The sequence below is a fragment of the Nymphalis io genome, chromosome 3 (assembly GCF_905147045.1).
Source record: "Nymphalis io chromosome 3, ilAglIoxx1.1, whole genome shotgun sequence".
Classification (NCBI taxonomy): domain Eukaryota; kingdom Metazoa; phylum Arthropoda; class Insecta; order Lepidoptera; family Nymphalidae; genus Nymphalis; species Nymphalis io.
Window position 1 is genome coordinate 7,385,467 of NC_065890.1, and position 27,012 is coordinate 7,412,478.

General features: G+C 33.7%; 1 protein-coding gene across 3 annotated transcripts in view; it reads left to right on the plus strand.

The window, feature by feature from the left end:
- LOC126780974 (trissin receptor-like) overlaps positions 1-27,012 on the plus strand; it is a 116,489-nt gene that overhangs the window by 47,396 nt on the left and 42,081 nt on the right. The window contains exons 1-3 of one of the 3 annotated variants that reach the window (XM_050505695.1): positions 19,526-19,574; positions 20,839-20,951; positions 21,586-21,867. In XM_050505695.1, coding sequence (XP_050361652.1) covers positions 21,645-21,867 — 223 coding nt within the window. In that variant the 5' untranslated portion in view covers positions 19,526-19,574; positions 20,839-20,951; positions 21,586-21,644. Of the gene's footprint in view, positions 1-19,525; positions 19,575-20,838; positions 20,952-21,582; positions 21,868-27,012 lie in introns of those variants that run through there. The other 2 variants (XM_050505696.1, XM_050505697.1) reach the window with 2 other exon arrangements.

The following is a 27,012-nucleotide window of genomic DNA, read 5'->3' on the forward strand; positions in this document are numbered from 1 at the left end:
GGATTATGATTTTAGTTTTACTCGTATAGAAAATTTTATGATGATAATGAGGCTTATATAAGAAAATACGAAAATACGAAACCCCTATAGGATCACTCTCATAACCGTCTGTCACAGTCTATTTTCAGTGAGCGTATTGGATGAGAACAGTTTAAATAACTGTTGGCGCATACAGAGGAGTCAGAGTTTATTAAGGTTTATTAGTACTATACGAACATATATCACCAAATATTCGTAAGTAACGGACAGCCGAATTGTAGGTAATCTTAAAAGCAAAAAGTAATAATATATAAATTTCGAGTTAAGCATTGTAACCTAGCGCCACAAATTTGGACACCGCGATTCAGAATTGACATCTCGGTTCAGAAATTTAGCACCACACCACATATACTATAATAACAAAATACGTACGTTTTTATAACTTTTGGTAGATTTAACCGATTTTGATGAAATAAAAACTAAACGAAACCTTCAAATACATCTTATGATAATTCTGTTATTTCAATTTGTAATTTTTAGCCATTTCAAAGATTAGCGCGGACAAACAGTTAGAGAGAAAAAATTAAAAAACGATTGTTTTGGTTTTGGTGTCTCACCAATAGACATATTAACTTCAAAAGAGGCAATCATTTTGAGATAGACAAACACTTTTATTTATTTGTATTTATTCTTAAATGTTCAGAATAAATAAAACTATTTAACTCACTGAAAACACTATTTATAATTAATAATCCTAGAACCTCTTTGTACACGACTCTCGGTGTTTATGGTACTAAAATTACTAAGTTACTCGCAAAACTTATTCTGGTGCACGCAACATAGAACTGTTTACGTGAGAACAGTCCTCACTTAAATCAATGCCGGTCATGTTTAATACACATACACATATTAAGAGGCCAATATATTCTTTGAAAACTCGAGCACATCCTACAACAAATGTATAGGAATCTTGGGTCATGTTGAGATAAAACTTCGAGACTACCAAATAAGCGGACCTGTTCTGCTTAAGTCCATCTTTTATAATTTGTTTAGCACCAAAAGAAGCATCCATTTGTAAACATTGATATATAATGTATAATACAGTCCATGAAATGTTTGCTGACCCATGATCAAGTTATCAAGTGGTCCAGGTAGAGGCAAATAAGGCAGAAGCTGTGCTTTACCATCAATTTTTTACTTTGGAAGCGAAGTTTTTTATAAAAAATCGTATTACTTGCATCTCCATAGGATATATGTATTTGTCTTGAGATATTGTGTATTTTGCATTTCATTATTTGCACCCAGAAGTATAATGTATATGAGGTTTTTTTATCGAATATGTGCAAACAAACAACGTAACCCTTCAAAATAAAAATAAAATAATCCCACCCATTTGAGTGTATTTTCCAAAACTTTGAAATACATGTTTATAAATTCATTCAAGGAACACAAACAAGCAACATTTCAAGCAGATGAGACATTTTCTTAATACTAATGTGTCCACCCCCAATTCTCCCGAATTTCTAAAAATAACAATATACGTATGCATTTATTTTTGCTCAGAAGCTTTTATATTAAATTTCATTCTTTTTACTTCAAAAATGAGGAACTTCTTATACAAACTTCCAACCCCTATTACTTGTCCTCTTGGGATACCAAATACCCTGAAACACGTAAATATTTATTTTTAACCAGACTGGTATATTAACTTTTATGCTTCTTACTTTAAAAATGGCGGACCCCCCATATAAATTTTTAACCCATATTTCACCCTCTTGAGGGTAGATTTCCATATATATACATTCCATAGATATGCATATTTATTCAGTTCTAACGAGAAACTTATATATAAAATTTCATGCATCTAACATGACGGATTTCCATGAAACCATTCATCTCTTATTTCACCTACTTAGGGTGGAATTTCAAAAAACCCTTTCGTAGTGCGTGTTTTCTTTATAAAATGCATTAACTGTCTATATTTAAAGTTTCTAACCACTATGCTTTAGGCTCTGCGTGGATGAGTCAGTCAGGACAAGTAACAAATACCAATGAAGACAGTTTCGTATTATTAAAATGTTCCTAATAGGAGCATTTGTCACCCACATCACTTGTCTACAAGTAATATGCATGGTCTAGAATGTACATTATTACTTATACTACTACTTATATACTACTAAAGTATAGTATCTTTCTCCGTGCTCCATTATGGTACAAGTTGACAAACGGTATTTCAAATTCATCTTGCTTTATTTAATATTTTAAAAAATAAAAACTGTCAAGTTCTGAGAGGCTAAAAACTACGTAGTAATTTATTTTTTATTATACAATATATTAACTATGTATATGTACATGGAAAGTTCTTTTTTGGCCACCTCATTTCTAACATCTGTACATTTTTAGAGGTTAGACGCACAAAGAAATTTGGCTACTCCTTTCTTTGTCGCACTTCCAAAAATTGGAATTCCTTACCAGCTCACGTGTTCCCCTCCTCTTACAACCCGGGTTCTTTCAAACGAGGCGTGAAGAGGCATCTTGCGGGCCGGCAAGGCGAAGGCGGCTAGTGCAGAACGTTTTTCCCGTCTGTACTGGCCGTCGTCGCGTTTGGACTCTACTACCACTTACCATCAGGTGGAGTAGAGTCATTTGCCCTCCTGGCGAATATTAAAAAAAAAAACAGTGTATCTAATGCGAGTTTTTTTTACTAACCTGCAGTTTCTGAAACGTTTAGTATTTAGACGTATTAGTAGATCTGACTTTAAAAAGTGTTTCAGCCATTGTCTGCCTAGTATGAGTTTTTTTACTTATTCTCTAGCGTTGACGTTAACTACGATTTGGAATGTTTGTGGTAAGACAGATGATATGCATAATGTTTTATTAGAATATAATAAATGTTAATAGAGGTCGTAAAGCATTAATAAATAAATTTCAGCTATGTCGGTTAAATGTCGGAGTTATGCAAAGTGCTTTATCAGATCTCACTTCTACAGTGGCTAAAGTAATATGTTGTATGAAGACTGTTTATAAATCAATGACCGTTACAAAAGATTTTAAAATCTATAAGATAATTTGATACGTAAGATAAATTAAGATACGGCACTGTTTTCATTCCATACCAATCACAGTTAATGTAACCGCTATCGAGTAGGTAAAAAAATCTCACTAGGCACACAGTTAATAGAACAGTTTTACTCAACTCACGTTGTGAGACATATAGTTATTGAATTTCCGGCATCCCTTCCCTTCCACTTTCCGGTTAATACATATTTTATATCTTCTTCGTCGAAAATAACAAAATATTCAGTTGAAAAATTATTTTGCCGTGGCTTTTACTTTTTACGATTGTTAACATAATACGATTGTATTTTGTGAAAAAGTAATACTGTTTCTACTTTGTTATAATGTTATTTAAGAAAAGATGTTAACCAGACAATGACGTAATAGTATCACTATTAAAAAAATAATAATTTATGAAATTTTAAGAGCTTATCTAAAACCTGCATATCTATACATTTTTATTAAATTCTGAACGGAGTTACTGTTAATTTTCAAATTAATTTTTGTAAAATTTTAACTTGAAGAAGTATTCATTCTTATACACATAAAAATGACACTTAAGCTTGGCTGACTTATGAAAATATTTTCATTATTACCAACAGACTTTAGCCATTATTTCACTGACAATATATATTTCATGAAGAATTATTTCGCATCATACATAATTTAAGGACTACAAACTGAACCCTTTTTCATAATCTATAATTTTAATTTTGGCTAATCACAACAGAGATTAGCCAACTGCGCAGGACATATTATAGTGTACAAGTGTGCGCAAACACAGGTCCAGACTCCGGGCTACTGAGTGAATACTTCATTAAACTAAGATTGCTCATTAGTAGCTCAGTAGTAACTACAAGTAAAGCAGCACAATAACACCTAGTTAATACTATACAGCTGAGCTAAGAGCACCTCTCCTTTAAGGAAAAGAATCGGCGCTTATTTCATCACGCACCACACATGCAACCTGCACGATATTTTTCTTCACTGTCAATGACGTCATGAATATACACGACAATATTAACACAAATTTCACAAATTTACGCGTTCTAACTGCTGAGCCATCTACGTTCATTTTAGTACCTACTCAATAGTGTAATATAAAACTATATATTTACTTTATTTGTTGAGATACAATGATGCTATGTAGCAATATTCAAATGTTTCCAAACACAAAATAATATTACTAATAAGAAAATACTCAAGCCATTATTAGGGGGGTCAGGTTCTATATTTTATATATAGGTAGTCTATATTTTATGTACCTCTGACAATAATGATAATGATAATAATAAATATTTATTTACAGATAAACATCCATATTGTTATTACCAAGCTTATTAGATATATTAACTATCATTTAGCATACATAAGGGGTCTAAAACAACGAGTAGATACACGAATTTGCCTCTAATGTTTAACAAATGGGTTATCCATTTTCAGCATCAATGTATTCAGTATACCGTCAGAAACTCCGCTCGTCCTCGCCATTATAGACGCTGCTCTCCTACTAATAACGGCATAGAGGTCATCCACACGGGCTTAAGCAAACATCAGTGATGCACTACAAAAGAGTAGCAATCCCAACAGTATCCTGAATGCATCGTTATACTGTATGCCCAGAGCATTAAAGTCCCTCTGCGTATACTTTAGCAACAAGCTACACGTGTATAAGTTTTGACAGTACGCTTTAAAAAGAGGTGCAAGCCTGCGAGCTATCATTCTGCATCGTACCGCCATGGCCCTGCACTCCCTCTCCATGTCAGTATCGTCAGATAAATCCTCGGTGACTATGTGACCCAGGTATTTAAAACTCTCAACTCTTTGAAGTTGTGTTCCGTTTAAATGCAAAGCAGGGATATTATCTAATATGCTATTTCGATCCTTAAAAATCAAAAGCTCACTTTTCTTTTCATTGTATACATGTGACATAGCATAGGACACACACAGTAAGCAATTTTCTAAGACCGCTAATTGAGGGACTCAGCAAAACTATGTCATCCGAGTAACTGGTTATTTATAATTGTACCATCTATCGAACAACCTACACCTTTTTTGCTGAGCTCATCAATTAGGTTATTAATATAAATATTGAACAGGACTGACGAAGACAGACCTCCCTGTGTCACACCACATTCCAATTTATAAGTTTCAGAGAACTCACTTGCCCATTTAACACGGGTAGTCTGTAAACTGCACGAAAATTTGAACATGTTAACTACCTCTAGTGGCACTTCCAGTCTTTTTAATTTAAGCCACAGTTTTTCAAAACATACAAGGTCAAAAGCCATAGTGACGTCGAGAAAAGCCGCATATACTGGCGTCTTTTTATCCATATAATATTTAACGGTCTGCTTAAGCGCGAGAATAGCACTTTCTGTGGATAGTTCTCTTCTAAATCCAAATTGAGCATCGTTCAACTTATACATATTTACATAACAGACGGTCAAGCAAATCAAATACTTTACCCAAGGATTGTTAAAGAGATAGGTCTGTAGTTACTTTTGTCCGCGATATCGCCAGTTTTGTTTTTAACAACTCTCGCCATAATTTCCATGAGTAAATACGTATGACAAATGCAAAACGTATACAGCATCGCTAGAATGCGATAAACACGAGGTCCAGCGTATAATAGGTGCTCGACGCCCAAGCCGTCATGACCCGGAGACTTCCCTTTTGCCAAACTTTCTACAGTTTCCTTAATTTGACATTAACCGTAAAACTAAGAGAGCTCTCCGAGTCAGACACCCCGACATCAAGCATCTGCTTGTGAGGGCACAAAATAGGCTGAACTCTAAAATAGTCTTTAAAGATGTTAGCTATTTTATTTGCATCCGTCACTCTATCAACGCTCACAGGAAGGCGCGGTCTTGGATTGAGTATATTTAATGTTTTGTTATTGAGTTGACAATGTGTATGTAAAATACATAATTATAATCGGTTAAGTACTTGAAAGCGTAACAAACAAACCAATAAAATCACTTTCGTTACGAGGTTAGAATTATTAAGACGTTCAGTAATTCAGTGTTACCAGTACACTAATTTAATAATACTAACTTTTATTAATTTTAAATTCGGAATACAACAAAACCGTTTTTGATTTTCTACTGAATTTAATTACAATACTTAAAATTTACTAGTAATAATGAAATTTTGTAACTGTATCAATTGGAGAGATTGAAGATAATTTAAATTCTATGTAGGATTCAAGGCGTCCATTCTAAATGGAATTTATATAAGTTTACTATATTTGGAATTGATATAAGGCTTATACCAAGACAGGCAGATCATTTTAGGTCTTGCTGGACCTTCAAACCATTTGATAGTTTAACGTTATACTGTCAATTCGAATATGACCAAATCTCAGCTTATATATATATATATTTTTAATAAACGTATATAAATATGCTTATATAATCTTTTTGTTAAATTGTCGTAAATTTTTTTTATATCAAGTCTTAAAATATGAGTATATTGAAAAATAAACGTGTATTATTTTGATAAAAGGTATTATAATAAACTTTTTCATATTTCCAATACCCATTGTTGAAAATATTTATATAATAGACATATAAAATAAAATCTGGTTAAAGTAATAACCTAAATAACTTCTAAAAATATTCTTTATGAATCAAAAGAATAAAAACTAAAATAAGAAATACTTTTATATTACTTGTTAACAAAAGCACGTATTTGAAGGAAAAAAGTAAACCAAGTTACATACATTACAGTATAATATCTATTTATATCTATATTGAAGGATATGCGGAAAGTAAGGTTGATGAAGAGACTTGTTGATAGATTTGTCGCTAATTTAGAAAAATGTTTGACTTTTTTCTAAATGATATTACATGATTATGTATATTAATTATAATATTCATTTATTTTTTAGTTTCCCTATCAATGATTTGTATACAATATTGTAATATTTTTTCTTTTTTTAAATATTTAAAAGATTTATTTGAAATTCGAAACAGTAAAACAATTCCAATACCGACTTGATATTCTGCTCGTTGCGTGGTCGACTAGAATTCGAATAACGCGTATTTAGATTTTTAAAGTCCTCTTCGTATTATTACTTTAACCAGATTTTTTTTATATGTCTATTATATAAATATTTTCAACAATAGGTATTGGAAATATGAAAAAGTTTATAATACCTTTTATCAAAATAATACACGTTTATTTTAAATACAGTTATAGTAAATATTTTTTATATTAAAAATATATTTTGCGAAACTCAACTTATTGTAAAAAAATAAAGTAATTTGTGTAATAAGTAATATCGAGTTCTGGCAATATTAAATTTGAATAGTATTATATGGCTATTGAAAGCGTCAAAAGTTGGATATTAATTTTATGGACTTCTATTCAAAAATACATTAATTATATTATTTATATAATATATTTCGGCTAATGTCTAATAAATGTGTAATATTCATGTAGATTGTGGTCTTGGGAGAATGATACATTATTTTAAATCTATGTCTGCCTTGCTTACTCAACAGTACATTTTAAGGTATTTATATTTAAGATAACGTGCTGAAACCATATACCTTCATTTTGGTTTTGCTTTTAGTCACCTTAAAAAAAAAGATATCCATCTTATACACGGCATAAATATTCATCCACGTTAAGTAAAAATAATAATGATGTTTCTATTTAATGAGATTGTAGCACGAATGCCGGAGGAATTATTAGCTTTACGAATTAGTCGGGGGTGGCTATGTCGACAGCACAAGTATATCTTAAATGATGATCATGAGTTCAAATTAATCCGCTGTGTTTCCTTGTGTTTATCATTCATAAATTCATCCCAAATTTTGCCAAATATGCAATAAACCCCCATAGAGCTTAGTGGAATCACTCTCAAACTTTCTCCTTAAAATAAATCGCCTGTTCTCAGCAGTGAGACATTAATTGGCCTACTTTTTCTATTGCAAGCATTAATTGCAATACAGGTAGCCAAATAACGACATTATAGCTGTTGTAGCTACGCAGGATAACAACTAATTAAGGTAACGAAACGCTTATTTCGAATGAAACGGCTTCTTAATTACATTATGATATTTTTAACAGAACACACATAGATTTTTATTTCTTTTTACAAAAATAGTTTTTTATGGGTTTGAATTACAAAATAAAACCTTTAACATGCAAGCATAAACTTTTATGCGTTAGTTTTTTCATTAATTCCAATCAAATTTATATATTTTAAGATAAATCATAAAAACACAAAGACTATTTATATACTCTATATATAGAAATACTAATCATCATTTTATCTTTGTATATCAAAATAATTATTTATTGAAACAATTTTTTCTTTGATAAATTTTAAACATAAGAAAAGGAAATAATTTTCTCTCGTAAATTTTAGATAATGGAAAACGATCTATTATATTTATTTTGTAAATGAATTGGGCCAAAATATACCTATATGTTTTCTTACGCGATGAAGATATTTTTGAAGGATATTTCCTCATGAGAGGAATTCAAACTTCTAAATCAAATGAACATAACTCATTAATAGGATTTAGATTTACACCAAGGATTTTTAACCAATTAAAATGACATGTGTTTCTTTTAACACCAACTAAAATGCTTTTATTTTGGTCATAAAAATCGTTTTACGATAAAATAAAATTGAAACTAGCAAAATTTGTTTTGGCACACATATAAATTACTACGCCCACATAAATGTCTTAGGTGCATGTGTTTGAGTAATTATTCAATAACACATTATATTTCGCGTCTTTATAAAACAAATTTCAAACCAAATAATAAAAACAAGGTGCCACTCACCAATGTCCAAAGTGCCAAGTGCGCCCCGAACATCGGAATACCCACTAAAAAAACCAGCGGTACACTTTCCGTCTTAACGAGGAGCGCCACGAGATCGCTTTCGCATGCTACCGTATATATTTCATCCTACGACAATCTATCTTCTAACGGTATAACTCATTATTAAACAACAAAACTAGTATCTTCTTCTTCTGCCTAACGTATTCCCGGCCTAGTAACGCCAGGGTCCGCTTTCCTACATCTACGCCTCCACTTTGCCCGATCTAAAGCGTCCTCCTTAGTGAGATCGTGCTCTCTCAAATCGTCCCTCACAACATCGAGCCAGCGCTTCTTGGGCCTGCCGCGGGATCTAGGGCCTTCGACAACAAAGTCCAGGCATCGGTTCTCGACATAGTCTGGTGGACTGCGGCTAATGTGGCCAAACCAACGCAGACGGCTTTCCTGCAACTTATCCGCTACATCGCAAACGCCAATGCTACCACGGATGTGCTCGTTACGAATGCGATCTAGTCGCGTAACGCCACACATCCACCGCAACATCTTCATTTCCGCGACGTGAAGTTGCTGAACGTGTCTCGCGAGAGCTGGCCACGTCTCGCCGCCGTACAATAAGACTGGTCGGATGATGCACTTGTACACAATACCCTTTAATTTCACCGGTATCCTGCGATCACAGATTACCCCGGTGACTTCCCGCCATTTGGCCCAGGCTGCGTTTATTCGAGCTCTGACGTCGTGGTTGATTGTATCAGACTCGTGCAGTATGGACCCGAGGTATTTAAACTTTTCCGTCTTGATAACGGATTCTTCGCCTATCTTTATGGGGTCTTCGCAACATTTAGCATCAGACTGCCCCTCTCTAGCACACCCTTCCACTGGTTCACCTTTTGCTCCAATACCTGCTTGTCCTCATCTACCAGTGCAATATCATCAGCATACATCATGAGCCAGGGAGACGGCTTATGGGCTTTCGCTGTGACAACGTTAAGCACTACACTGAACAGAAAAGGACTCAGGGCCGAGCCTTGGTGGACACCAACTGTAATCGGGAAAGGGTGTGTGTCGCCAACGGCGGTCCTTACTATTGATTCCAAATTATGGTACATGTCTCGGATAATGTCAATATAGATTTGTGGCACGTTCTTTATCTTCAAAGCCCACAAGATAATTTGGCGTGGGACGCAGTCAAATGCCTTCTGCAGGTCTAGAAATACCTTGTACAGCGGCTCCCTGTGGGCCTCGGCCAGTATTCTTAGGGCGAAGATGGGGTCTATGGTTTCACAGCCTGGGCGACACCCATACTGACATTCCGAGACAGTACATTCTTGCCGGAGCCTTGAATCGATTACGCGTTCGAAAAGTTTCGTGGTGTGGCACATAACCTTAATACCGTGGTAGTTTTCGCAGTCCTGTACACTACCTTTGCCTTTATACTATACTGGAGTAATGATACTCAATCTCCAAGAGTTGGGCATCTTCCGGCTAGAAAGTATTCGGTTAAAAAGGTCAGTAAGTAGGTTCACACCATGAGAACCCATTGCTTTCCACGCTTCAATCGGCAAGTCGTCAGGGCCTACGGCTTTTCGGTTTTTCATTGTACGAAGACATTTGAGAACCTCGTCAGGTGTTACCAGTGCAACAAGTCCGATATTAGGATACAGTTCTGGAGGAGAGACATTACCGTATTGTGTATTAAGCAACACGTTAAAGAAGTCGCGCCACCTCTCCTTCACCTTAACTGCGTCGCAAACCAAAGTACCATTTGAGTCCTTGACACAAAGACATTTTGTAATATCTTGTGTCGCTTTCTCCCGAGCTTTTGCGAAACGGAAGATAGTCTTTTGGCCTTCGTTTGTCTCAAGCGTGTCATAAAGAGATGACAACGTCTGGTAGCGGGTTTTGGCAACTGCTCGTTTAGTGGCACATTTAACTGCTTTATATGCGGCCTGGTCTTCAGGAGATTTGGTCTCTTGCCACTTTTTAAACTGTGTCTTTTTCTCTCGAACAGCCTCCTGTACTGAGCCGTTCCACCACCACGTCTCCACGTCGATGACGCGGCCTCCCTTCAAAGTGCCAAGCAGCTGTTTTAAAATGGTGTTCATTGTTGACTGGATCCTAGACCATTGCCTATCGACTGATTCCTCTGTGTCTGTGCTTAAGTTTGAGCTAGCACAATTTCAACAGCCACCATTTAGTTTTAGGTCTGCGTCGTACAGGCACCATTTTACTTGGTACTACCAGCATGTCCATGACAAGGATGCGGTGTTGTGTTGTGAGGCATTCCCCAGGAATTACCTTGCAGTTGGTCACTCTACCAATTTGGCTTCTTCTTATGAGTGCGGCCTACTTTTATAGGTGATGAGGTGCTCGGGTTTCTTTTGGAAGAAAGTGTTAACAATGGCAAGGTCTGATAATAAGCAGGTGCTGAGAATTGAATCCCCCTCTGCATTCTCATGACCATAGCCGTAGCCGCCATGTACACGTCCATATTCACGTGACTCCTCACCAACATGGCCGTTCAAATCTCCACCAATCACGATGCTCTCGGTGTTCGTAATGCAGCGGAGCATGTCTTCCAAGTTATTCCAGAAGGCTTCCTTCTCCGACTCAGAGCTGCCGACCTGTGTAGTGTAAGCACTGATAAGATGAGTAATTACTCCTTCTATCAGTAGCTTCATCCGAAGAAGTCGGTCGCTCTGTCTATCGACTTCTAGAATACCGTTCTGGAGTTCCTCGGACAGTACTACGGCCACACCGTTCATTCCTGAGGGGGAGCCGGAGTAAATCAACTTGTAACCCAGTCCAATATCACGGGACTTGTTCCCCTTCCAACGACTTTCTTGCAAGAATGCAACGTGAACCCTGCGCTTCGTCAGTACGTCAGCCAGTTCAAGGGAGCGACCTGTGAGAGAGCCCTTGTTCCAGGTGGCAAAGCGGAGCTTCTTTTTAGGTACTTACTTCTTTAGCCGTGCCTGTACTTGACACGGTAGCCCTTTCCCACTTGTCGCAGGTATAGGGCGATGTGCCTGCGCATCGTTTTGCGGCGACGCCCTAGCCATTGTATCTAAAATTCTTTTCTTCTTTTCCATGTTAAATGGCGGGTACTGGTTTTACAAGGAGCGACTGCCGTCTGACCTCCCCAACCTAGAGTAGGGAACTAGTTCAGGATAGAGGAATGTTGAGGAAATTTGGTAGGAATTCAAGGTATAAGGACACTTATGCCACGGAAGACACAGGGTGTGGCATAAGTAGCTCGGGGAAGGCGGGGTCGCGTACCCGTATGTTTATATCTCTTATACCGGACAGGTACAAAGATACAAACCCCCCTGCCTGCAAACAACAAAACTAGTATAATTTCATTATTATTTTCTAAATCGTATCTGTTCAGGGAAATTTAATAAAAATGACATTAATTAATTATATTTTTGTTTAAATGGCATACACTTTGCTATCAGTTATTTCAAGATTATCCGTAATCGTCATAGTCGTCTATGTCAACTTATTAAAATTTTTATTAGTAAAACCGCGAATACTGATAAACTGAGCATCGAATTACTAATATATGATGTAAAAAATATATTGGAATGCAGTGATGATAAAATTATAAGTCTATTTAGGTTCGATTGCCAGCTTTATGTAGAAAAACGTGACCGTCATGTGAAGCCCGGCAAACGTCGATAACGATTCTTAATCGATTAAAAATGATTTGTAATTAAAGAAAAACATAGAGTTTCGTATATAATATTCTTCTCTTCTTATTATAATATTTTTAATTTATAAAATAATACACTAAAACTTAACTTAAATATATACTTAGAAAAACGACAGTGCTACCAAAATACTAAAATAATATAACAAACAACAACATGTAGCTGCAAACTGAATACTATAAATATAAATTATATACATTCACCAAATTTTATACATCACCGGTTTCTTGACGGGTTATCCACTTAATTAATATTATAATTTAAATAGCAACACTGATCTTTCAGGAGAATTTATAGAAGGGTTGGTCTTGGTACAAAACTTATACGTTCAAATATTAAATCGGTTTCGCCCTTGTAGATTATATTTGATAAAATTATTGAAATATAAAGCGATATAAATGGCATAAATTAAATCGAAAAATAGACTTAATCTGAATAAAATAGGGCTTTCTATTATGATTATAATAATTATTTGTTGAAACAAATGTAAAGTTGTCTAATATGTAGTCGATGATGTAAACATACAAAGAGCCTGACGAAAAAAGTCTAAACATATAAAGAGCCTGACGAAAGAAGCCTGAACATATAAAGAGCCTGAAGAAAAATGCTTGAAAGTAAATTAACTAGTTTTCGTGTTGGCTTAAGATATGGAAGTCAATTATTCTACTCATTGAACTGCGAATTGTAAAACTTTTACATTATGAAGCAAAATGTGGAATAAGTATTATAATAATTTTAGGCTCGTATTATTAATGCGATCTTTTTAGTTATTTAGATAACTTATGGTCCAGTGGTAAAAACGCGTGAATCTTAACCGATGATCGTGGACTCAAACCCGGGCAAGCGCTATTGAATTTTCATGTGCTTAATTTGTGATTATAATTCATGTCGTGCTTTACGGTGAAGGAAAACATCGTGAGAAAACCTGCATGTGTCTAATTTCACTGAAATTCTGTCACATGTGTATTCCACCAACCCGCACTGGAGCAGCGTGGTGGAATAAGCTCCAAACCTTCTCCTCAAAAAAGGGAGAGCAGGCCTTTAGCCCAGCAGTGGGACATTCTCAAATTGTTACGGTTCAGTACATTTTCAATATATACGCATAAATTTTCCCATATTTTTTAGCCTTTTATTTAACTATATTTAAATAAATTAAATAAAAAGGTTTACCGTGTAAAGCATGAGTTTTATTTTCATTGCATTCTTTTGCATATACGAACAAATGGCCGTCTTATGGGAAATGATTACCTTCGTCCAAAAATACTGGTACTGAAAGTGATAGAAGTCAAATCTTAAACTGAAAAAACGCCATCAACCACGTGATATAAGATGATAATATGTTCCTTGAAATTACAGGAGTATCAATTAGACGGTAGAATAGCAGATTTTCTGTCGGTATCCACAAAGCGCACAGAGCTTTACCTACCAACAGTAAAATGTGTGTTTTGGTTTTGTAATGTATCTTATGCATTTACCCTTAGCCTAATTAATATAAGTGCATATTAAAGAGCGCAGTTTTATTCTTTACTCCTTTTGTATATTATTGTTGAAAGTAAAAGTAAGTCAATTTTTTAAATGTTATTTTTTTAAGGATGAAGGAAATAATGTCTGGTGAAAAAGAAGATAATGTACTTAAATATATACAAGTCACAACACAATTGATCTCGTAACTATCATATCATCATCATATGACGCACTTGTAACATCTGTCCGTATACATACATACATACAGTTGGAAGAAGCATCAACAAAATGTATTCATTCTAATTTTTTTTACGTTAATGTAAATAGAGCATAATGAAAATGGACATTAAAGTGAAGCCAAATATTCTCTGTTATAACTATCTGTGACTTTTTGAGAATATTTAAAAAGTATCGATTCGGCAATTTAAATTCCTCTTGGTATCTGTACAAAATTTTCGATTAATACTGATTACTGTTGTTTTTTATTTTATCAGTATGTACTATTACTGTACTGCAATGGTAAATACTTTAACTAAATTGTATAAGACGTTAACAACTTGTTGCTTTACTGGATATATATAAGGCCGAAGATCTCGTGGTCCTGGGTTCTATGCCCGAGCAAAACCAATAAAAAAGTTACCGAGTTTTTCGGTCAGAACGGAGTCTGCATTGGAAGTGTAAAAGCTCGCGTGAATCGGAAAGTACATTAAGCCGTTGGTCCTACACCTGAACTCTTTCCGGTCGAATTGCCGTCCTATCGGATTACGAGAGTAAGAAAATAGAGAGTGCACCTGTGTTTGCCTTGTTTGTGTTTATATGTCCTGCGCAGTTGGATTATATCTCTTGAGAATGGCTGCCATAGCCAGTATTAGTCAGAAGGACATTATCATAAGAAGCTGATAAAAGACATCGTATATATTGTAACTAAGTTGATGTTTTTTTTAAATATAAATATTGAATGTCCTAATATTATCATTATTTATTCACGTATAAAGGTCGTTACGATCCATGTTATATTTGTATACCTGAACTTAACGTGGGGTTATAGTCCATTACATAAACATGTCGGATGCCGAAATTTTCATAAGTCATTTTTAGTCTCGATAAATAAACACAGAGACGTAACAAATTCGTACGTGGTCTGTGAGATACAGGTCAACATAGTCACTACAATTTTTAACCACAGAAGTGATGTATATTCATATATAAAAATCAAATATTGTTGTAATATATACTTTAAATAAAAAATATCGTAATAAGGTATTTGAAAATGAGCTGAGTTAACGACACATTTGCCGGTAACTATTGTCGTTGTGAAACGCATTTATTTCATACTTTACCAAGAGCATGGACCATGTCTTATAAATTCTAAGTTGTTATGGCTTTTGTTCCTGTAATTCCACTGGCACACTAATGACTGTGGCTGTTGGAATGTTGTTTAACTTAAGTGTAGTAATGTAGTGTGAAACGCGGAAAACCTTACCTTGAAATGTAATATATTGAGTGTAGAGTTTGGAATGTTCTGCAATTCACGTTAGTTTACTTCGCTTCGGGCTCTGATTTGATTGGCATTGGAATGTTGGTATGTTTCATGCAGGTAGGCATCAGATTCAATGTAATGTAAGTGGACATTTTTGTTTACAAACAGTAACTAGTATTTTCTATTACAAAATGTATACAGACATGATATAATTATTATTAAAGAACATCCAATATAAAAATAGATTATCTACAAAATATGAGTAAACTAGAATGACATTTAACATTCAATTTTTCTTTATATTATCTACATTTCAAATTTGCTTCTGTATAATATCTAGGATGATGCCTGTAAAATTGGTATCTAAGATATAGACAAACGCAAGTATTATTGGAGGTAGCTTTTAGAGGTAGGATTTCTGAGCAAAATAGGTTTTTTCTTCGAATAAGGCGGAATAACTGACTTAGGTACGCTATAACTTCTCGTGAGTCTTAAATCGCTTATCTATATTGAAACGAAATCGAAACTTTCTCCACACACGAAAGATTATGCGTTTAACTTGAGTAAATAAATACTGATGGGAATAAATATTTAGTTGTTGAGTAAGATTAGTATTTTGCGAGAAATACCATTGGTAGAGCTTAGTGCAGCCGCGTATACTCGTAATTGAGCAGTAAAATACCATTAGTTATCTTAATGTCAAATAGCATTTTTTAAAGCGGTATTTCAGTTTGTATTATATCTGATTTCATTCGACATTATTATGACTGCCCCTTTGAACTAATGGCAAACTGACGGGTCCAGGTTGGGTCACTAAAGAAGTTATTGGGTTTTTCTGTATATTAATTTGCATGCCTAATCTTTACCAGATTAAAAATCTAAAGCTTCCACGGGTATGATTCTACTGATAAGAACGAGCAATAAACTCAGTTAGTCATGTTTATTTCAGTTTGTTTTTTATTTTATTTTATATTATATGCGAACGAGCATATGGGCCACCTGATGGTAAGTGGTCACCAACGCCCATAGGCATTGGCATTCTAAAAAAATGTTAACCATCGCTTATATAGCCAATGCGCTACCGACCTTGGGAACTAAGATGTTTTGTCCATTGTGCCTGTAATTGGCTGACACTGGCTCACTCATCCTTTAGACCGGAACACAACAATACCAAGCATGTGCTTGTTGGTGTTTGCGGTAGAATATCTGATGAGTGGATGGCTGCAATTAATATTTCAAATATGACCGTTACATTTTGTTTTAATTTTTTAAATATTATGTAGAAACCGTTTCGATGACATTATATAACACATTGAAAATTATAAATGAAGGAAATCAGTATTATTACACATATATATGAGATTGTGATATATATTCGCCCAAAAGAAATAACTACAAGTACTCGTTGGTTTATGATATTGGTCGATAATATTCTGAATCGCAATTCCTAAGCGTCAATATATTAAACTTGAACCAAGACTTATCGGACTACACTAAAGTGTTTGACTAAGCAGATAAATTTGATTTGTGTGTATATAAAAGAGAAACTAAAGAACCTGACTGACTGATATATGGGCACAACCCCAACTAATGGGACTAGTACCATGAAAATTTGCATACTGGTTCCTTTTAAACAGTAGCTCATAATTTACTTTTACAATTTATTATTTTATAAATCAAGGAAACATAGTTGTTCTTATTTAATTATAAGCAACAATTGCCCGTAGTATTAATTATTTTCTATTTAATTTTAAATAAAACTATTCGTTGGGAATGATGTATTTTTTATTGAACTACCAAGTCGTAGAATATAATCATAAATATTATATTTACAAAAATAAGGGAATTACATCTAGTAAAACATTTACCTAAGAGTTTTTAGGTAGTTAATTGACTGTAATTTGCTGCACACTTGGAATCCATTAACGATTGAAGACTTGATAGCGTGAGATATAAATATAAATATTTATTATATACTGGCTTATACCTGGTATGCGTTGCAATGTATCTTTAATTTGCGCAGCATATACTGAAATTTAAAGTAATTACAGTCTGTACTGTAGTAACAAGTTGCTATATCAGAAAACTACATGCACGAGCTATTAACAATTACAAATTAGTACAGAGTTTCGACTTCATCGAATGTAAAATTCCATAATGCATAGAATATGAACAAAAACAGAGATATTTTTAATGGCGCGCCTTAAGCCGGGGGTTAAGCCGGCTCGTATGCCGTGACGTCAAGCGACATGACGCTCTTGTATGACCCCTCTGCCGCTATTACTCTTTTATGTGTACGTGGCGTGTATTCTATTTGCATATAAATTGCTATATATAGTTAAAAATATAATAAAATTACACATTATATATAATTTATTGATGGCATTTTTATATACATGTATAAGATCAGGATAGTGATCTGTTAACAAATTAATGTATACAATTGTGCTACTGACCAATAGTAGATACAATACCATGTTGTGTTCGGTTGAGTGCACTAAGTGCACTAACCACTGGCTCGAGAGTACATCTCAATACATTATATCACTTGTCCATCTTGTCACTCCCCTTGAACAAGAGGAATGGCGAAATTTTTATATTTAATGGCTCTTTTATATATACACAGCAATAGATGCTAGCTTGTGGAAATAAAAGTTATTTTATGATTATTTCATGATTTTTTTATTGGTCTCGACGAATTAATGCCAGTATGCCATAAATTAAAGTTGTTTATAGCAAGGGCAATACGCTTTGTATAAATGTTAAGTAGTTTTTAATCGTGTTACAGATAATTAAAATTTTATCATCGCATTCCGCCGGAAGAGCCGGTTGACATGGTTTGTAGTTGCCTTTCGCGCCGCAGGTCAAGGGTTCGATTCCCACCCAGGACATACATTTGTTACACACAAACATAAACATGTCTGTTTGTCCTGAGGCTGAGTGTAATTATCTATATAAGTATGTATTTACAAAAGAAAAGTAGTATATGTAGTATATCAATTGCCTGGTTTTCATAGTACGAGCTCTGCTTAGTTTGGGATCAGATAACCTTGTGTAAATAATGTACCTGGATATTATTATTATTCCTTTTCCTTTATTGTGTAAAGACAAAGGTTCAATCTATTTTTAGAACCCTAAGTGCTATTAGGCATGATATAATCTCCAATAAAGTAAATATATACAAAGTCGGTCGGTTGTACAATTCCATGTTGTAAAATGTAATTAATTAATGTATCAAGTATAGTTATGTAATCAAGTAATCGAAATAAAAACGGATGGATCACATAGTGTCAAATAAAAGACACACACGCACAAATGAATTGCAGGTCTTAAATTTTGTACAGAAAATTATGTCTCATTAACGCTACATATAATAAAACAAACTTCTTTCCACCGTGTCTGTGTGTCCATCTGTACTAATTATACTAAATGGATAAACTCATAATCAACCAAACGAATTCTACCACGGTTTTCACCAATAGACGCAGTGATTCGTGGAATGGGTTAGGTATATAGTTCAAAAGGATTTTGTGTTAATCGAATATGACGATGATTGATAAAAAATGATTGAAAAATTTCGAATAAAATCAGGATAACTGGGACTAGGAACTTTACTGGCGTTGGCCGTGTAAATCAATAGTTATATGTATTACATTAAAAACGTCTTTTGTCGACCCTTTTTCTATATGTGCAAAGCCGGGTCGGATAATTAGTTTAAAATAATATAATATATAGTCTAGTAAACATATATATATAACAATAAAATTTAGTTGTTATAAATGTACGTAATACAATATATTTTGAAATAACAACGCTAGTAGTAAAAATTATGTGCTGAAAATATCGTTAAAATCAGTGCAATTCTCAAGAAGAAGCAGGTCGTTTTTTAGAAATTTTATTACTACATTACAAAAGAAAAGTACGCTGTAATGAAGATCAGTAAAATACTGCTTCAATATATAACCCGAACAATAAACAACTCGCACATCGAACAAAGAACATCAATTAATTTTATTTTTTATTATAATATTACAAAATCTGCTCATTTCTCTTACTATCACCGTCACTGATTATTTTAGGTATAACATATTTCTATCTCTTTGGATCTTTTATTTTCTAAGATTTAAAACCATATTATTTGTAATGTTATGTTTAAATATATTTTATTTTTCATACATATAAAATGAATCGAGCAATCTTGTATATTTAAGTGACTTATTTCTAATTAATTCTGAAGTTATCAAATTAAATGAATAAAAGTATCAGAAAGCCCTTGTAATTAAATCTGTAATCTTATACGGCTTATGTTATGTAATTTTCTTTTGTTAAGGTTTTAATTAAGCAACAATTATATGTATATATATTGTAATTAATTATAAACTAATCGGTATTAATTATCTCTTCATTGAGATTCTGATACTCCATTCTTTACTGGTGGTAGGGCTTTGTGACTGGTGGTAGGGCTTTGTACTGGTGGTAGGGCTTTGTGTAAGCTCGTCTGGGTAGGTACCACCCACTCATCAGATATTCTACCGCAAAACAGCAATACTTGATATTGTTGTGTTCCGGTTTGAAGGGTGAGTGAGCCAGTGTAATTACAGGCACAAGGGACGTAAAATCTTAGTTCCCAAGGTTGGTGGCGCATTGGATATGTAAGCGATGGTTGACATTTCTTACAATGCCAATGTTTAAGAGCGTTGGTGACCACTTACCATCAGGTGGCCCATATGCTCGTCCGCCTTCCTATTCTATAAAAAAAAAAAAAAATTCTAAAGTGTTTAATTATTACATTTTACTTGACGGTAGAGCTTTATGCAAGCCTGTGTGTGTAGGTACCACCCACTTCATTATCTCTCATTCTACTGTCAAATATCAATACTCAGTAATATTGTGCTCCGGTTGGAAGAGTGAATGATCCAGTGAAACTTCCTATACAAGGGAAATAACATCTTAGTTCCCAAGGTTGGTGGCGTATTAGCGATGTAAGGATGGTTAATATTTCTTACGCTGACAAAGTCAGTGGGCGGTGGTGGCCACTTATATCAGATGGACCATTTGCCAGTCCGCTTAACTATATAATAAAAAAACGTATTTTTATTTCTAGTGCGTTTTTTTTAAATATATCTAATTTCAAAAACGCTAATTTAAAAAAATAAATACATATTTTTGAGAGTAGATAACAATCCAGCAATATTTAAATTACTTTGTAGTTCAAACCAGATGACGGCGTCCTGACGGTAACTTACAAAAATGTTACCGTGATTACTGTAAACTTTTATGTTATAATAATAATTAGTAATCATTAAAACGTCGATATTAAACTTCATGATTTTCTTGTATCAGAATAGTATTTCAGATTTGTTATCGTCTTTGGTACATACATAGTTTGCGTACATAACAACATACCCTCGATGCATACATAATCGTAACCACCAATCTAGACAATGGAGATTATGGTATGTAAACATATATGCCATTTATATACCTTAGATAAGCGAGTCATTAAATATAACTTTATATTATAAAAAAATAACTTATTGTAAAATATAATTACTATAATTTATACACAATCTGGATTTAAAAATACTTTCGTCGAAAATAAAATTATAAGAATAGTTTGTTTTAGTTAAAAGAATGTAAATAATGTAAACATTCTGAAATAGCCGCTCTTACCAACCTAGGTCGCTTGATTAAGTGAAAACTCGCACCTGGACTAATATTTTAAATAAAAATACTTGATAACATCATTTGAAAGTTTTCAACAATATTTTTACTGATGATCTCCTGACCGAATTTGATAATGGTAGCCATTTTTAACGGAGAACAGCCAATTACATTTGAACTGCGTGTGTGCAAATACATATACATTCTCTATTTATATATTAACGTATATCGAGGGAACGGCATTCCAACACAACTAGAGAGAGCTCAGGCGCAGGATCAGCTTGTTATCATAGAACAAGTCCATAACGTTTTATTGATCTTACCCAGGCTTTGAATCCAGAACCGCAAAAACTACAGCATTATACACTAGGAAATACATATAACAGACGTTATAACAATAACATTAACAATAAAACTTTGTTTCAGATGGACGAGCCGAAGTTTAAAAAACTATTAAAAAGATAAATTAGAAAACAGCCGAAATTATGTACCGTGTGGATCTATCCGTGGAGTCTGATTATACTGTCGGCACTGTCCCGGAGACGGTAAATGAGACGTATGTTAGTGATGTCAATAACAGTACATACATATCCAGAAGTAATGAAAGCCAATATGCTATGGAAGACGAGGAGTTTATATTCGACAGAACAGATGTTAGGGCTATATTTATCACGCTTTACACAATCGTGTTCTGCTGCTGTTTCTTTGGTAAGTTGGCCAACAGTTTTCCTTGTTTATAAAATTACGAGGAATTTTGAAACACATAAAAATTTGCTTGTTATTAGATTCGTAAATTTTGTTGGTTGTATGTATTTATTGCATTTTCTATGTTAACCGAATATTTTGTTTTTAAACCAGGGCCAATATTACTGTGATTTAATATACTTAATTTGTGTTTTAATTTCATGCACATGAAAACCGCGTGAGAAAATCTACACGTGTCACAAGATTTTTTGCCATATTTGACATTTGAGCGGTGAATGAATGAAGTTTCTTTTCTATTCATATAATAAAATTTAACTGATCGCTTTTTATACATGGAAGATATATGAGTAAAATTATTATCGGGAGTGTTTATCAACGCAATAGAACCCAAAAATATGATGGTTAGAATTTTTGTCAGTCTGTTTGTCTGTGCGTTTGTGCACGCTAATCTTAAAGACGGTTTAACTTTACTTAAAATTTAGTGCTTATTTTGTTTCAATCGGCTAATAAATAAAAAAAATATGTCAATTTATAGAATCACGTCAAATATTTAATCGATACAAATAACTGTTCCGTTGAATTGGCTAAAACTTTAGCTATAAATGATAGTCTGTAAAATGATGATGATAGAAAGTTTATAGGAACAAATCAAAGTTGAAATCAAAAAATGGACAGTTTCAGAGATATAGATTTTTCCAATGAAAGTTGAGCTCAGATCTATGATCAAACATATTAAATAGGGTTCAGCCTATTGGACATCGTCGCTTAAACGCGTCCACGCGTACATGTTAAGCGCGCTGATTGCCGCGCTGTGCCCTATAGCATTGAGTTATTTGCAGCGAACGCACGTATGATGGAGACACACGGTGCTGCCTGGTAACAGGGATCTGGGAAACATCTGTCTGTATTCGCTTGTAATATTGGGTTAGGTTAGGTAAAAATGTGTATATACTAAAATATTATAAGTCTATTCTTAGTGATTTCTTTACGATATATGCGTGTGAAACCGCGGGCATAGCTAGTATTTTTAATATAATTATATTGTAATAATAGGGTAATTTTCACTGAGTAGTGTCGCAAGCATGAGCAATGGCATTTAATTAAATTTTAACTAGCGGCCATTTTTCAGCCAGTAAATATGTGGTTTAAAAACAATTGAAAAATGAAGATATAAAACGTTATTAAAGATTTATTGAGTGCCATTTGATATCGTTATAAATCTCAATCTCTCATGGCGTAACGAAAGCTTTTCTATCCATATCGAATGTGTTGATCAATATTGTCGATATCGAGAACAAGTACTTGTTGCGAGTTTCCGAAACAACGCTCAAAATCATAAGCTTTAATTATACGGTAGAAGTTTTAAACATACCTTCATCTTTATAAATATTTTCTGATTATACTTTTGCACCAAAATGGCACCCGCAATTGTTAGTAGACAATTTAGTCGAACCATCTTGCTGCAGGACGACCCATGTTTTTCCGTTTTGCCTCGGTCATCATTAAATAAGTTTCGCCCTTCACCCGCTATCATTAAACAGAGTAAATGGAATAGAAAATATAATATAATTATAGTTCCGTCGAATTTGCGAAAATAGCTTATCAGATACAACTTTTTATGCGTAAGTAAAAAAGTAAAGCCCTCTGATTTCTTTTGAAAAGAAGGTTTTGAGCGCATTCCGCCATGTTGATCCAATACCGGTGGATACACATGTAGACACATGCAGGTTTCCTTACAATGTTTTTGTTCACCACCGAGCCCTAGATGAATTAGAAACACAAATTATGCACACGAATTGTGCTTGCCTGGGCTTGAACCCGTAATCATCGATTAAGATTCACGAGTTCTTAGTACTGGGCCAACCAGATTGTCTTTCTGCGTGCATTTCTTAAAAAATATCCCTCGATGCGAAATCTAAGCAAATAAAATTGCAGTCACACCACTTCATTCGTTATTATTAAAAATATTGATAGTAACGGGATACTGCAACAGTGTACAGTGCCTTAGCTGTAAAGCGCGATGGATGTTGCGTCATTTGTTTTAGTCGATCGGACAATATATCAAATACAATACAAGTAAATAATACAGTAACTAAAATTTAGAATATAAATGTCCCACTGCGGGACTAACTTCTATATAGAACAAGGCTTAAAATTTATGCCACTATATTGTCATGTTGCAGATACAGTGTGCTATTTAGGTTTATTAAACATGTAAACTGATTTATTTAAAACATAAATTTTATTTTATTTTTTATGTTCATGTTTACACGAATCTACATACACACATAGCTATTCATAGTAGCGATTGCAACAAAATTATATTTTTAATATTATAATAATATTATATTTTTGCTTGGAGTTTTTCTTCGAAAACGAAATACCATTATGGTTAGAATGCATAAATCATAACCGATGATTGTGTCATGTGTTTAATTGTTTATAATTCATCTCGTGTATTATGGTGAACGAAAACATCGTCGGAAAACGTGCATGTGCCTAATTTCACTGAAATTCTGCCACATGTGTATTCCACCAATCCGCATTGGAGCAGCGTGGTAGAATAAGTTCCAAACCTTCTCCTCAAAAAAAAAAGGAAAGAGACCCAGCAGTGGGACATTCACAGGTTGTTAATTTAGAAGTATTGTACTTTACAATATAAAGAACATTTTATTTACAAATTGTATAAGACGTAAATAAATACAAATCTACAAATAATTTCCCTCGTGGATAGTATATCCTATATATCTTTGGTGTTCAAGCGAAAACTCGGCTAGCGTCGTCAATTCGCTTCTTCTGAAACGCATTGTTAGACCTTACGAAGACTGCTATTTAAAAATAATATATTTTTGAATGTATTATGAATGGAAATGTAGTCTATTATTATTCAATGAAATAGATGACATCAAAAAGAAAAAAGTTCGATTTTAGAATTTCAACCACAAGGATAGTAGTTTATTTAAGTATATAATCATAATTATTAAGTTCAACAAGCGTAGATACCACACCAGAAAAAGAAAAAAAAACCATAAATTTCCTCTAATCACATAATTTACTTTAATGTTAATACAAATGGAAATAATGACATAGAATATTCTTAACACAAAATTATAACTAATGTATAAAAGACACTGTGTTACGATGACATATTTTCATTCGATGAATTTACATGAATATTTTCTTAGACCATCTTAGAAAGTGAATGACATATCGTGTTCTTATGTTGAAAGACATTTATTTTCTTACTTAGAATGTATCCGGTAAAGATTTTATATTTTACTATCTTTATATTAAAAAAACATCGTAGCGAACAGGAGCACTGGTATACGATTCACTCATATTTGATGCGAAAGGGATTAAGTTCAGATCAATATAAGTTCAGATTCGTTGGACTAACGTCCTACGCCGGTGCGGTTTAAAAGCGCTTCGAATTTTTAAAAACGGGTTCTCAATCATTTGCTACGTTTTGGGATCATGCTTAAAATAAATCTATAAAAAGAAAACAAACTCACAAGGTAATCCAAATCTCTGTAATGATTATAGAAAGTAGCTGTAGAAACGCAAATATTGCTACCACTTCAATTACTCATGATTCTATTCGAGACTAAGACTGAATACGACTATCTAAAAAAAAACAAAAATTGACTGTAATTACTATCACGTAGATTGAGCTTTATAGTTGTATTTAATTCATGTCCATCAAAATTTCATACAACCTTGGATCTGATACATAAATATGGTTTTTATTTCTTTCTAGAGGAATATAACTCACATTTCCAGAATATAATATTTTGTACAGCTTCTTAATACGAGTAACATAATACTGAGTGTTTTTAACCAAAGAACGAGTTTTTTTGTTAAAATATCTTATTACATAATAATTGTTTCGTATAAGAGCTTTTTATAATAACTCAAGGTATACAAACATGATAAGCGGGCTCTACATTCGCCCATGAATCACGACCGCGAATTTTAGCCACGATACGCGTGTGTTTTCTACGCGAAAAATAGGGTCCGCTCCGTTCACGGTTTCGTTTATAGTAAAACAATTTAATCCATTCCAAATCTTTTTTCGCGAGACTAAAAATCAACACAGACCAGCGAACACCATGTGAAACTGTCTAACTGCGTTTAAAACCGTAATCCCGGCCATTAAAATACTCATTATATATTTATATTTACGTCATTATAAAAAAAAAATGTCAATTTTATCAAAGGATATATAAAAATGGCGTTTACTTTAAAATTTAATAAATTAAAAGTATTAATGCATTTGTGAACAATAAATTGTTTCTATTTTTTGTGTCTATTTACTAACCCTAAACCTAGATGATAACTAAATTTAATAAATAATATTATAGCACAGATAAGTTTCAGTTCAAGCAATTGTTTTTACTACATCGAATCCATCCCTTCATATATATACAATTACGGTGATCGGTTATAACTTAATTTAGTTTGCATTTTGATGTTGTACATATGTTGTACTAGTACAAGTAGTAGGCGACAAGGCTCATTCTCGTCCAGGTCCTTCAAAATTTTATGATTTGCAGAAAATTATATAAAGCATATACGTTTTTTTACTTACTAAGCTAATCAGCTTGTTGAGTTAGCTAATCAGCTAAATCATTTTTAATTTATTGCTTTGTATAGTCGAAGAAAAATCCAGATGAAAAAAATGCCTTATCTTATTATAAATTTGACTTAACAAGGTTTTCCAACAGAGAGTTGAAGTAATAATTTGATTTACCTAGACTATTGTTAGCAACATTAATAATAATAATAATGTCTTACTGACCATTTCGGCCACGACAGCCAATCTCAAGAGAGAATAGCCAACTGCGCAGGAGATATTATAGTGCACAAATGTGTGCGCAAACACAGGTGCACTCTCTATTCCCTAACTCCCATAATCCGATACGACTGGAATAATTTCAGGCGTAGGACCAACGGCTTTTACGCACTTTGTAACTACACAGGCTTCCAACTTCCAGACTGCTACTGAGAATTCTGACAGAAAAACTGAATCTTTTTATTCGCCCGACCTGGGATTTAAACCCAGAACCTCCGGGCTTGCGGCCTTACATATACCCACTAGACCAACGAAGCAGTTAGCAATATTATGCTATTATCTAATATTTTTTTTGA